The 13069-nt window shown below is 42.1% G+C and overlaps 2 protein-coding genes across 3 annotated transcripts in view; one reads left to right on the forward strand and one right to left on the reverse strand.

Moving 5' to 3' along the window:
• LOC117241051 (lachesin-like) overlaps positions 1–13069 on the reverse strand; it is a 283131-nt gene that overhangs the window by 269086 nt on the left and 976 nt on the right. The window contains exon 3 of the mRNA XM_033507043.1: positions 12607–12814. The gene's annotated coding sequence lies outside the window, so the exon portion shown is untranslated. The remainder of the gene's footprint in view (positions 1–12606; positions 12815–13069) is intronic.
• On the forward strand, positions 4332–12459 carry LOC117241042 (UDP-glucuronosyltransferase 1-8-like). 2 transcript variants are annotated; one of them, XM_033507028.1, is made up of 8 exons: positions 4332–4810; positions 6059–6126; positions 6201–6299; positions 6622–6761; positions 7205–7518; positions 9100–9319; positions 11401–11620; positions 11735–12459. In XM_033507028.1, exons 1-8 carry the CDS (start codon positions 4631–4633, stop codon positions 12039–12041), a joined length of 1548 nt encoding a protein of 515 aa, XP_033362919.1. In that variant the 5' UTR covers positions 4332–4630; the 3' UTR covers positions 12042–12459. The 2 variants fall into 2 exon arrangements, with proteins under 2 accessions (XP_033362919.1, XP_033362921.1); XM_033507030.1 differs by having other exon boundaries at positions 4569–4810; positions 6056–6126.

The following is a 13069-nucleotide window of genomic DNA, read 5'->3' on the forward strand; positions in this document are numbered from 1 at the left end:
CGATACCGCTCGGAAAGTTCGGCTTGCACTTTCTATGCTGCGCTCGAAGCGCATCCCTTTGAGATTTGTTTCGTTTTCTGATTAGACGGCTGCACAAGCAAAGGCTAAAGTAGCCACTTTAAGGGAACGAAATCGAATCTATCGGTACGCGAACGAGGGGAAGGAAACGGCACGGATAACGAAGTTCGAGCACGACGTCTATGCGATTCCGGTACTTAATAAACCATCCTCAAGCACGGAAAGTTGTTGCATCTCCCGAGGAATCTTCGCTGTCTCTTTTTTCCCCGTGCCTTCCTTTGTGGTAGTTTTAAAAACAACTTCGAAGTGCAAATTCGTAACATCATCGAGAAAATTAACCTCTGCGGTATCACGGTAGATGTCTCAAAGAAATCTCACGTTCTCAAGAATACTCAAAACTTGGCGAAAAATAAATATCCGCGAGGAAGGAGAGGGGAGCCGCGAGCGAAGAAAAAGAGGACACAAAGTTCAAAAAACGGCAGAGCGTGATGGAGAATACGGGCGGGTGGCTTCCTCGCAATGGGCCTGGCAAAATTTGCTAAGCGGCCGAGAGAACACTGCGATGATTATACGGTTCCGTACGATGATGTAAACGAAAAGGAGAACGAGAGAAAGAAAGAGAGAGAAAGAGAGAGAGAGAGAGAGAGAGTGGGAGCAGAAGAAAGAAAAGAAAAGAGGAAAGGAGATGGGGAAAAAATATTCCATAAAGCGTAATGAAGGGCTCGCAAATATTTATCTTTGGGTAGGTTGGGTGTTGCGGGAGAAGCGCAAAGAGCCATGCGAAAACGATCCAAGCCGGATGGCCCTTGTCGCGGCACAGAAACGTGGAAAGTTCTCCTGACACGATTATGGCGCTCGGTGACCAGAAATAATTTCATTAGTCGCCCCGTAAACTCATCTAGCAGTTCGTAAAGAAACCATACGCGTGGGAAATATGTACTTAGGCATATATAATCGTATACCTGTGGACGCCTGAAGCCCCTACCACGCTCCCACGGGAACTCTAATCACGGGTACTTAAGTTCCTGTTGCATAGACGTACACCGAACGATGCCTGCATCAGCAACCACAGTTTCGTGCATGTACACGGTACCACGGCCTGTGTGCTGGAGGGTGAATGGAATGATTCGCGCCACCGAGCACACTTGTTAATGAGCGAAACGACGGTTTACACGGCTCGACGAGGCCCTCCCGAAGTTAATGGACGTATATCGACGAGGCTCCAGCCGATGTCGAGGATCCTTCTTCGACGTGGATCGCTCCAAAGATTTAGAAAACCTCGAGAAACTTTGACGCAGCTTATTTCGTATCGCCTTAAGCACTCGTCAGAGTTATATAAGCCTTTGATACGTGAAGTAGCAAACAAAATCGATGACTCCTTGGACTACGACAAAATACGATATCCGCGCGACACTGATGTTTCGCAATCGATTTACGGGAGTAACAAGTACGAGAGAACGTCGCAAGAAAGGCGTAACAAAATTTCTGACAAGCCAACGCACCGGTAACGTTTCTTCGAGGTTCGTTGAGGTCGCTGATGTTAACCGCGGATATCCTAAATTTCGGTTACATAAGCGTTCTCGCAAAAACACTCTCTCCCTCTGTCCTTCTCTTCTGGCTCTGCTGGATACCGTCTGGAAGAGACGACCAGGAAGGGAAGACAAGAGAGAGAAAGCAAGTAGGATTATGGAGAGATCCGCAAGTGGGTGCCCGTACAATCGCACGGTAGAAACTGAGTACAAGGGACAAAGACACGGTAGACACCTTGTGGATAGAAGGTGAGGGTGATAGAGGATACAGGAGAACGTAGAACGTAACGAAAAGAGACGAGAGAGAAACTGAGGAGAGATCTCGCAAAACATACACAGCTGAAGCTGACACATCCTCTGCCAGTCTACTGGCTTTTCTAGAGTAGAGAAGGACGAGCAAATCTAGACGCTTACTTAGTGACACACGCAGCATTTTGCTGTCGGAGCTGAATTCTCTCCCTTTCTCTCTCTCTCTCTCTCGCTCGCTCTCTCTCTCTCTCTTCATCTCAAATCCCGTTCCTTTCTGACCCCCTTTTCCCTTCGTGTTAAGCCTCTATTTCTCCCCTACCATCGTTCTCGACGGCATTGTATTAAACCGTGGCTCGTGTTGCGGCTTGACAAGAGGGGGCACACCAGTTATCTTACCCTCGTTCCATCGTGTTCCCTCCCTAAACGTTTCTCTCTATTCCTCTTTCATCCCCGCCCCCCTCATATATTCTATTCCAGGATACGTTGGATTATTCACAGAGTAATTTAAACTACGTATGACAGACATTCCAAGTGTTTCAAACTGATCGATCGTTCGTGTCCAACTTCTCGAACGTCGCGTTGTCATTTATCGCCAGGCCGTCGAATGTATTAATATCGGCTATCGTCGACAATATCGCCGGTTATCTAACCGCTTCTAACCGCTCGCGTCTAGCTTTTCGAAAAATGTATCGTTCTCGTGATCATTCTCGCGAGAGTGACTGCGCAAGAGTAACGCGCGAGAGTTGGATCGAATAAATCGCCGTGCCACGTGTCCTTAAAGTATCTTGATAGGCGGCGACAATTTGTCGAAATACGGATTTTGACGCGTACAGTTTGTTGGAACCCTTTATTACACTCGGTGTCCCTGTTCGCCGTCGATCTGTTCGTTCGTGACCTGTCGCCGAGTTTGAAGACGAGCTCCCTTAACCGTCAGCAACCGCTTTCAACCCTTATCAGACGCATCTGATTCTGACACGCGATTCGAATTTTCCGCTTTCCCGCGGCGTCTGGCCGGGGCTCTTTAAAGTCGTAACGTTGCTTATTACGTGTTCCGGAATGTCTAACTTGTCAACATTCAGGAGCACCTAAACCCGTACCTCTTCCAGAAGAACGAACCGGAAGTAACGATCGTTTGGAGAAGTATTTTGCGGTAAACGAGAACTCTGCGAGGCAAGATCTTGCAAATGTCGTGAAAATTAACGGTAAGGACGATTATTCCTGAGGAATGGCCGCTGGTAAATGGGGGGACCGATTAAAGGGACGAGTCCTCGTGACTTTTTTCAGGCAACACAAACGATGCACCTTTACGGTGCAACGGTGCGCACAATATCTCGAATTAACGAGGCTCTTCTCGTATTCCAGGTATTATTACGACTCTAAGTAATGAGACGCGTTTAAGCTCGCCGTTACGCCAGCCATGCAAAAATCTTTTGTTTTCGTCCTGAAACGTTTATCTGCCCGACGCGTAATGACGTAACGTTGTAAGTTTTTAATTAACGATTAAACGATATGCATCACGGGCCAATGAGTCAGTTCTTTCGTTCTTTATTCCCTTTCTCTCGTTTCTTCTCTCTCTTTCTCTTTCTCTCTCTCTCTCTCTATCTATTTATCTGTCTATATATATCTATCTATTTTTCTCTATATGTCCATTTTCTCTTTTTTTTTTTTTGGAAAATTACGAGAACGAAGCTACACGGTGTAACTGGTCTATGGGACGTGAAATCTATGTCACATGATCGTCGTTACGTATGTATATGGTCACGATATTGTTACGCAGGCAAAATCGACTAACACGAAAAAGTAGCATAGTTTTCGCGAAAACAGATGACATTTTTCTCGGTTGGAACTTTTCTTTAGAAATGGTTGACCAATTTTTCTTCGGCCCCAGCGACCGCATCATTCCGTACGCTGAACCGAGCCATTCTCTTGACGGCGAGGCAGAAGCGTACATCGAAGCTAATGGCGCGACTCTCGGTGATTCGTCTCCACCCGACCCTTTTCCCTTCTATGTTTTTTTCCCTTTTCTTATTATTGCTTTCTCGACCGACTCATAATTTACACGTAAATTTCGAAACCATCCGGCGAGAACCATCTCGTTCTTTCCTTCCTTTTTTTCCGGGGACAATCACCTTTTTTGTTTATCGTTTATTTTTCGAGGAATTCTATTCGCGCGAAGAATCGAAGAACTATTTAAATTCTCCATCTATCATGCAGGTTGGCTAAAAGTTTCCAACCGGAATGCATATTTATTACGTTGCGAAGATGAACGATGCTTAAAAATTTGATGCACAGACGAATATAGACTTATCTTGTCAAATTATTTACGAAAGAATACTACTACTTAATATTTATAACAGTCACCGTAATATAGATATGGAGACGTATCGTATATATTATACGATGACCTTGAAGCAATTGCCTCTTACCACTCGCTAAAGAGATAACGTAATAGATTCCATGAAACGCTCCATAGCCTCTGAATGACGCTTTTATGTTTCACGCGATGCGATGTATAAAAATATCTATCACTAGTCGAAGCCGGCTTTGCATTATTTCTCCGGCAAGCCGTGCGAGAAACACGCGACCGATGTACAAGCGGTTCACTTATTTATCGTGGCCCCAAGCAAACTGATCGTGAAACATGTTGTGAATTTTTCACGGGGAAGATCGTTCTCTAGCCTCTTCTCCCGCCCTCCAGTCTGCTAGATCCCTTTAGAAATTTCTACAAAAGGCGTAACACCAGCAACCTCGATTCTCGTTTAAAAAATTGAAAGACTATTTCTCGTGGCTCGAGTGTATTCTCGAAATACGTTGGTACAACGGTGTTGTACAAGATGTTGTCTATGTTGTTGGCGCTTTTACTCTTTCGTCAATTCTCGCCCGCCATTGGATTCAACATCCTCGGAATTTGTCCCAGCGCGAGCTACAGTCACCAGCAACCCTTTCAAGCATTGATGAAAGCTTTGGCGGCTCGTGGACACAACGTTACCGTGATATCAACCATTCCGTCAAAGGTAAGTGCGATTTTTCTCCTCTTTCTTTCTCTTCGTTTTTCTCTGCGTTTCCACCTCGTTGACTCTCAATCATCTTTCAATGATATTTCGATCATTCGCCGATGACTCTCTCGCGTATTTGCTCGCCATCTAATCGATTTCCGTTCCCCCTTTTCCATTCTCTTCCCTCTTTTCCACTTTCTTTCTTCCGAATCGGAGAACGGAGAAATTTTATCGAGTTAGAAACAGTTTTAACCATTACCGGCAAAGTATGGCAATTTATACGCAATACAATCACGTTAGAACTTCCGTCATTTATCAGCGTTGGGAAAGTTAGTAAAAAGGCGCGAAAACACTTCTAACAAGGTTATAACGATGGTTTAATAATTCAATAATATCGCGTAGACCGTAGGGAAAAGTTCGAAAAGATATCTCGGATAGGTGTTTGACTCTGTGCTCCACTTCGGCCACGCGTACCTCTCGTGCCTTCTTCCCACGTTCGCCCGGCAGTTCATTTTTACTTCTCTTTCTCTTCTTGTCTCGCTCTACTTCCACTTTTCTCTGGCCCCGATCCGTTTTCGTGTCCCTCTCCTTTACCCTCTCCATAAACTCCGGTTCAAAGTTACGCAAACTTCGTTCGGCTTCAATTTACCCTTACTAACGTTTCTTCTTGTTAAACGCATCTCTTTGTGACCCGATGCTCGCCGTTCTCCGCCTTTTTTTCTATCCACCTTTTCCTTTTTTTACCTCCAGAGAAATCAAGAATTCGATGATACCATGTAAATCAACGACAAATATGCCTGTCATAATTCTCATAAATTCTCGTCACAGACACGCGATATTGTCCGTTGTTCCGCCAATTGAACGTGACGAACGAATTAACGCAAACGGGTCTTACCGATCATCATTATCGAAGGACATTTACAAAATGATCACGCTACAGTTTCGAGTAATTTCTGAAATCTCGTAGCGAAGATAACTTAATATTTGGTAATGCATCTATTACGCTCTTAAAATAAATAAGCCTCGCTCGCTTATCATAACGCAAGAAGTTCGTCATCGACGAATTCCACGCAATAATAGAAGCAATCCATCGATTATAAAAATCCGCACAGACAAAATAGATAAAAGAGAACATTCTGAGAACACTGTCCGAATTATAGACATCAGAGATTAAACTAAACTAAACTGCGGTATATGAGAGGCTACAAATACATTCAAAATTCGCGATAGGCAGAATTGATACGCGTCAATGTGATCTTTCAGCAGGCGATCAAGAACTACGAAGACGTCGATCTGTCGTTTTCCTATCGGAAGAGTGACTGCACCGGGCTAAGGTACGCACGCATCTTTGCGTTACACGAAGAATTTCACGCGCTTAAATCCGTTAAAATATTGATTTTTCTCGCAGGCACATGGGAGCGTTCACCCTTCTGCGGAAGAACATGCGAGAGGCGAACGAGCTTTGCGAGGAGCAACTGTTCAGCCCAGCCATCGAGCACCTAATTTCGTAATACAGAATATTCTCATTCTATTTAAGACAGTGCACTAGCGCACGACCGGTGGAATAAAAACAAGTTCATTTCGTAAACTCGTTAAAGCTGGAATAGGAGAAGAAAAAGTACAGCGGCGCAATTTTCTTCCGTGAGCCGTAGAAAATTACCGGCATCACACCGGCCGTTGCTTGCTATTGCCATTTATGCCGAGGGCAGGGGGTGGGAGGGGGAGAAACGACAACCGGCCAAAGAAATTACAGTAATTCCATCGCGTTGCAACTTCATCGGTTGAAGCTAATCTCGAAATCGCGGCGCGGTATTCTTCTTTTTTTTCAGGAGGAATAAGAGCTTCGACGCGGTTGTTATAGAACAGTTGTGGTACCAATGCTACTACGCCCTCGTCAAGCATTACAATTCACCGGTTCTAATCGGATTCCTTAGCGTTGGAAACCTACCATACGTTATGGACTCCGTTGGTAAGCGTACTATACGTATATTTATATGCGATAAACGTTATCGAAAATATGAGGCGGAAAAAGGCTACGGTAGTAGAATCCGACGGTCCGGCCGCGCTCATCTCGCGACGTCTTTTTCTACTGTTTTCGTGCCTCGCTTGGTCAGAATGCCGTGAACCCGAAATTGACGTAAATCGTCGATAAAGTAGAAAGTGCGAGCAATCGGGGCAGAGAGACAGCTTTCGTAGAAAAGAATAGATCGCTTAGTAGTGCTTTAACCTGTACCGATTTCGTATCAGATGAGAATTAAGGAGACAGAGACACGCTAGCTGGTCGTTTCTTTCCGCGGTAAAAGAGAATCGAATGTTTCTTTTTCTCGATCGTCACTTGTATGTATATATAATGATTCTTTTTTATATATGATCTTTATATATATATATATATATGTTGGTTTTCACTTTTAGGAAATCCCGACGACCCGCTGTTGAACCCCGACATGGCATATCCATTCACGAATAAAATGAGCCTGAACGAGCGTATCTGGAACATCGTCTATACAACGTGGACCAGAATGTACTATAAATACTGGCATTTACCAAGGGCTCAGGAGATCGTTAACAAGTGGATGCCTGACGTTTCGATCGAGGACATCGACAGAAACTTCAGTCTAGTGATATTGGGAAACAATCACGTATTCGGATATCCGAAACCGCTGCTGCCAAATGTAATCGAGGTTCACAGTCTCCAGATCACGGAGAAAAGGGAAACCTTGCCCAAGGTATCGACGGAATTCCTAAGCTACCCCATTAAATCGTAAAACCACACAATTGCTCACTGCTAGGTAAATCCTAGATATTACTTGACAAATTCCTAACGTGACGTCGTTTTCTCTACGAAGCTCATCCATAAGCTGATCTAACGACAAAGTAATCGTCGTCGATTCGTCGATTGCTTCGTCACTCGTCGATCATACGATAATTCGTCGACGATTCCCCGACAAATTCAGAGTCGAGCTTTCACGCCACTTTCTTCGTCGAGCCAACCCTGTAAACTGATCCAACGTCCAAGTTCCAAGGAGTCACGGTCGATTCTTCCATCATTCGGTGATGTCGACGCACGATGCATCGACGAGTCGCGGTATTGCGAAACTTAAATTCAGTCAACGATTACGGATATTATCCCTTGCGGGACGCGGCGGCCGTTATTTCGCGTACTTTTGCCGCAGCAAAGGGTAGAATTCTATACCGCGAGCAGGGAGAATGATTTCTCCGGGGGAAAATACGTAGCAGTCTCTCAGGTAACCGGTATAGGAGAAAGTTTACCCACGGCTCGGCATTGCGACGCGAAAGTAAAGGTCATTGCTATTTACCGTCTCCCGCTCTACCCTTTACCTTTCACACCGAGCCGCGAAAGAAAATATTTCTCGAAAGATATTTTCCAGCCTCCTGGTTCGTTTCCCTCGACAAGAAAAATCCGGATACCAGCGTCGTTTCTCGCCGATTCTTTCTGCCTTCTCCAAACAACCACCGGCACACACCTAAACCCTCGTGTGTACCGTGACACGTCGATGAGAATTATCCAACAAACCGACGTTCATTCGGACGTTAGAGCACGTTTTTCGAGATACACCATCCCCCGAAACGCAGTTGCATCCGTATCACGTGGAATTAATGCGAAACATTGAGATGCATAACGTGATCGCCATCCACGTGCATGTTCGCTTCGCTAGAGAGTCCTACTGTCCGCTGCAATTAATATAACAATACCTTCTACTCCACGTGAGGTGCGTGTATCATTCTCTTGTTCCGAAATTTTTTCAATATGAAACCTCTCTTTGTTTTTCAAGAGATACGATTTCTCTGTTGCAGCTATCTCCTCCGATTGTTGCAAAATTGCCTGTATCGTCGTGTCAGTACGTAGAAATTAATTCGTACTCGTTAAAAATTAGGGCATATACTTTTCAAACACACAAGAAGAAACAGTTTCGACTGTCGATATCGTACGACTCTAAAAATAGACTAGAGATTTCCAGATCTCTATAAACATCTATAGTTATAACATATACTTTTCTCTCCTGATTCCATAACCAAGATGACACGAACATTATTTTTTACAGTTACCTTGAAACGCAAAATTATTCGTATCATCCTCTTGAGATAAATAAACTTGTGGCAATAAGTCGTTCGTTTCTTCACGATTGAATTCGTACTTAATCGTGTACTTATTTAATGAAATCCAGAAATTTGCAAACAACGAAGTTAACCAGTTTCGCATCTACGTCGCTTCTATATCTTGACATTTCTAACTACAATTCTTTCAGCAGAATCGAGGTTAACGTTCGATGTATTGTTAACGATAGGACATCGAAGAATTCCTAGACAAGGCGGAGCACGGGGCGATCTATTTCTCCCTAGGCTCGAATCTGCAAACTCATCAGTTGCCAGTCGGCCCTTTGACCGCATTGTGTAACGCGCTCAGCTCGCTCAGGCAAAGAGTTCTATGGAAACACTCCGGAGACATGGCCATTCATCCAGCCAACATCAAATTTGTGAAGTGGGCACCCCAGCAAGCGATTCTCGGTAAGGCTACCGAAAGCTAAGCTGACCCTTCGCTTCCTCGCGGCTCCTTTGAGCGAGACTTAGATTGACCGCTTCGGGATATGTCCGTTTTATAGCTTAGCTTCTAGACATCGCTTGCGTGCGCACACAAGAATCGTTATCCGAACGATGAAAATGCCTTAAGAACGTTAACGCGATGGAAAAGGAACGAAGTGATTAATAGCGTCGTAACGAACGGATAATTTATGCCCCGGTTAAATTATTCCCTGATAAACCGATGAATAGAGTAAATTGTGCTCGTTAAGTATCATACAATGCATTCATTGATTCCGTCGGACGCAAGACACGACATTTTTTAGAGATCATTAGAGATTCTTTTCTTTTTTATTCTCTTCTCTTTCCTCTGTTTCTTCTTTCTTTTTTTTTTTTTTTTATTTCATCTCTCCTTCGAAATAAGAAACTTTTTGCGTAATTGTCTACGGTGCTCGTAAGTACGTGTTTGTTCGTTAATTATCGTATTTCCGTTTGATTTACATACACAACTCGTCAAAACTCGTCACGACGGTCTGTTCGTTAAACAGGATTCAACGGCGAGCAAAGGCTCGCGCAGATACTTAATGAAGTTGCTGATGACTTTGCAGGTCCTTTCATTTGGAAGGGATGTTAATTTTCTCGGGTAACCAAGTGCTATATAACGACCTCGTCCACGCTCATTTTTAAATGATCACGCGTCAAATGCGACTCGCGCGCGATACAATTTCCTTTTATAGCTTTTCTCTATTTCGTACCGAAATTCAACTCGTTTCAAACGTTCGAGATTTTTCGAACAAAAGTCTTCAAAAAAATCGGATAGAAATACGTGAAAAGGGGCTAAATAATTCGAGAAAGAGAAAGAGAGCGAGAGAGAAGTAGATCCCGAGTATCGAACGGTTTTGTTATTACGAAAGTTAATTGCCGATGTATTTTGGAAAGCCAGCGGCACGATCGAGAAAAGATAAACGACGATACTCCATTGAATCCAGAGAAAGGACGATTTACAGGATTCATTGCGAAACGAAAAGATAACTCATGACACGGCAGCAAAATTCTCTCGGGAAATTTTGACAAACAACTCCGCATCGTTCGCGGTAACGTCCGGACTCGATGCAAATGCAAGCAAGCGCGAACTTTCGTATACATTGACAGACAGGTTACGTTCACCACCCCTTCCCTAAATCTCTCCCCGCTGTAGAACGCGTATTAAAGGTGGAAATGCGAAATGTAACTGGTGGGCGTCATGCAAATAATGAGAATTTCAATTCAATTGCCTATTACGGTTCACGTAGTTCCGAAATTCAACACGTCGGATGATTTCAATGAAACTTTCCTGTGGACGTAATACGTTTCAACCTTCCTGATCGTTCACTATGTTTCGCAAATTTGACGCTCTCGCCACCGTGGAAAAATGATCGTTTCGCCGTTAATTATGAAAATAAAAGAACAACGAGAGACCGATACACTTTTAACTTTGTCTTTTCATGTCGCTCGCGTGGTCTCTTCTTCGTTTCCTAAAGCTCGCAGTTATTAACAGAAATTACGAAAAGACGACGTTTTCAAATTTCTACGTACGAATGTCCAAATAGTCGAATCCTTAAAGTTTCTAATTTTCGTTGAAATATTGTAAATTGTCCATGTATGAACGTTTCAAATGCGTAAATTTGTTAACTTTTACATAGATTTTTCACATTCAGATACATCAAAAATTTTGTAATTTTTAAATTTTATTTCACCATCGAAACGTCGAATACCTGGCTCTGCCGTTTCTTTGCTTTACGCTGGTTTACCGGGTAATTATTAAAGTACCATTCTCTATAACGTAAAATACCAGAGCAAGCTCATACAGCTTTAATAACTTGCTAAATATTTACCGAGTATGTGCAAAATGAAACGATAAAATATACAGTTATCCCAATGAAGTTTTGAAGCACTCCTTTACTTTTTACATATCGATTCGTTTTTCATCTATCTTCGAGCATAGTCTTAAAGCTCGAGAGAGGATAATCTGCAAAGATGCCACTTTACTTCGGCCTAATCCGCGATACTAACATTGCTTCTATATACAGCACATCCGAAACTGATGGTCTACGTGATGCAAGGTGGATTGCAGTCGTTGCAAGAGGCGGTGTACTATTCCGTGCCGGTAGTTGCCATTCCCTTTTTCGGGGATCAACTTTTCAACGCGCGTAAAATTCTGGATGCTGGTATCGGGCTTACGTTGAACATTGATACCATCACCGAAGAGTCCGTCGTCCGGACTTTGACCGAAGTTATAGAGAATAAAACGTGAGTGACTGACAGAACGATTTTTTCAAATTCACGGCCGACATACTTTTTAACTTCTAAAACGGAATCTTCGATTGTCGTTAAAAATGTATAAAACTAACATTACGCTTGCAGATACTACAACAATATCAAAGAGATGTCGGAGATTGCAAAAGATGAATTGATAAAGCCAATGGACCGAGCTATATGGAATGTGGAGCACGTGATCAAATTTTCCAAATCGAAACATTTGCGTTACTACGGCCATGATATATCGTTGATAGATTACTATGGAACGATAGCGATCCTTATCCTGCCCTTATTTTTGATAATATGCTACGCTTGTTTCGTGATTAGTAATTTGAAAGACAAGAGAAAACGTTCTTCATTCGATTATATGAAAGATCGAGTTAAATTCTTTGCAAGATCAAAAGTGGAATAGTTAGGATATCTTTGACAAGGCAAGATAATTTTAAGTTCACTATTATGTAATAAATTTGATTCAATAATGTTCGATCATGGCTAAATTTTCAAATAAACATTGTTAAAATACTTTGTAATAGTTACACTTTATTCACCGTTGTTAAAACATTTAAAAGATCTCGTTTTATGATTCGTAACTTTTAGAGTACCATCGATTATTAACTAGGAGAATAGAATTACCATTGCACGGAAACTTTAAACTGTAATATCGACCGTCGATTAGACATCAGTCCAAGACGACAGTTACGTTGATCGATTCTGTTCAGAAGATTGGTCATTAATTGTATTTTTGTAAATACGAAAGAACCATTTGAAATAAACTTTGTCGACAGTTGGATGCAATACACGAAGGATAAAAGATAAAACGTCATTAAAATTGAAAGAAAATCATTAAGAAATCATTTCAATAAAAAAAAATTTACGTCTTTCCAAATAATCAATCACTTTTGTTTTTTAATTAACGATAATTTAAACAAAATACAAAAAATTAAATAAATTGAAGTACGGTATATAAATCTACTTACATTTTTGAGCACCTGAAAAGGCTTTATCTTCTTGAAAGATGCACTGACTCTAATACCGAAAACGTACATTGGAAAACGTTCATTGAAATGATTTAAAAATATTTAAATAAACTAAATACTGCGTAGCAAACACTGAGACTACCAACCGCATTGCACGCGGTCACAAATATTCCCAGAAAATAAAACTGTTTAGTTTGGGAGAAGGGGGCTAGAAATGAAACAGAATACCGTTTTTACATATTTTGCTTCCTTTTCTTATCGATCGTTTGTTTAGAAAATACTGCCATTTTTCTACACTTATGAAATGATTATTAAGAAACTGGAATATGCATAAAAGATATACATTAAAAGATATTTCACAATATTGAAAAATGCTTCTGAATGTTATGAATATAATACACTCATTTACAAAAATTATACTTTTTGCAAAAAATGAAAACTTCAGAGCTCAATGTAAATTATT

This window comes from Bombus vosnesenskii, unplaced genomic scaffold, assembly GCF_011952255.1.
Source record: "Bombus vosnesenskii isolate JDL3184/JDL3185 unplaced genomic scaffold, Bvos_JDL3184-5_v1.1 scf7180000013264, whole genome shotgun sequence".
Classification (NCBI taxonomy): domain Eukaryota; kingdom Metazoa; phylum Arthropoda; class Insecta; order Hymenoptera; family Apidae; genus Bombus; species Bombus vosnesenskii.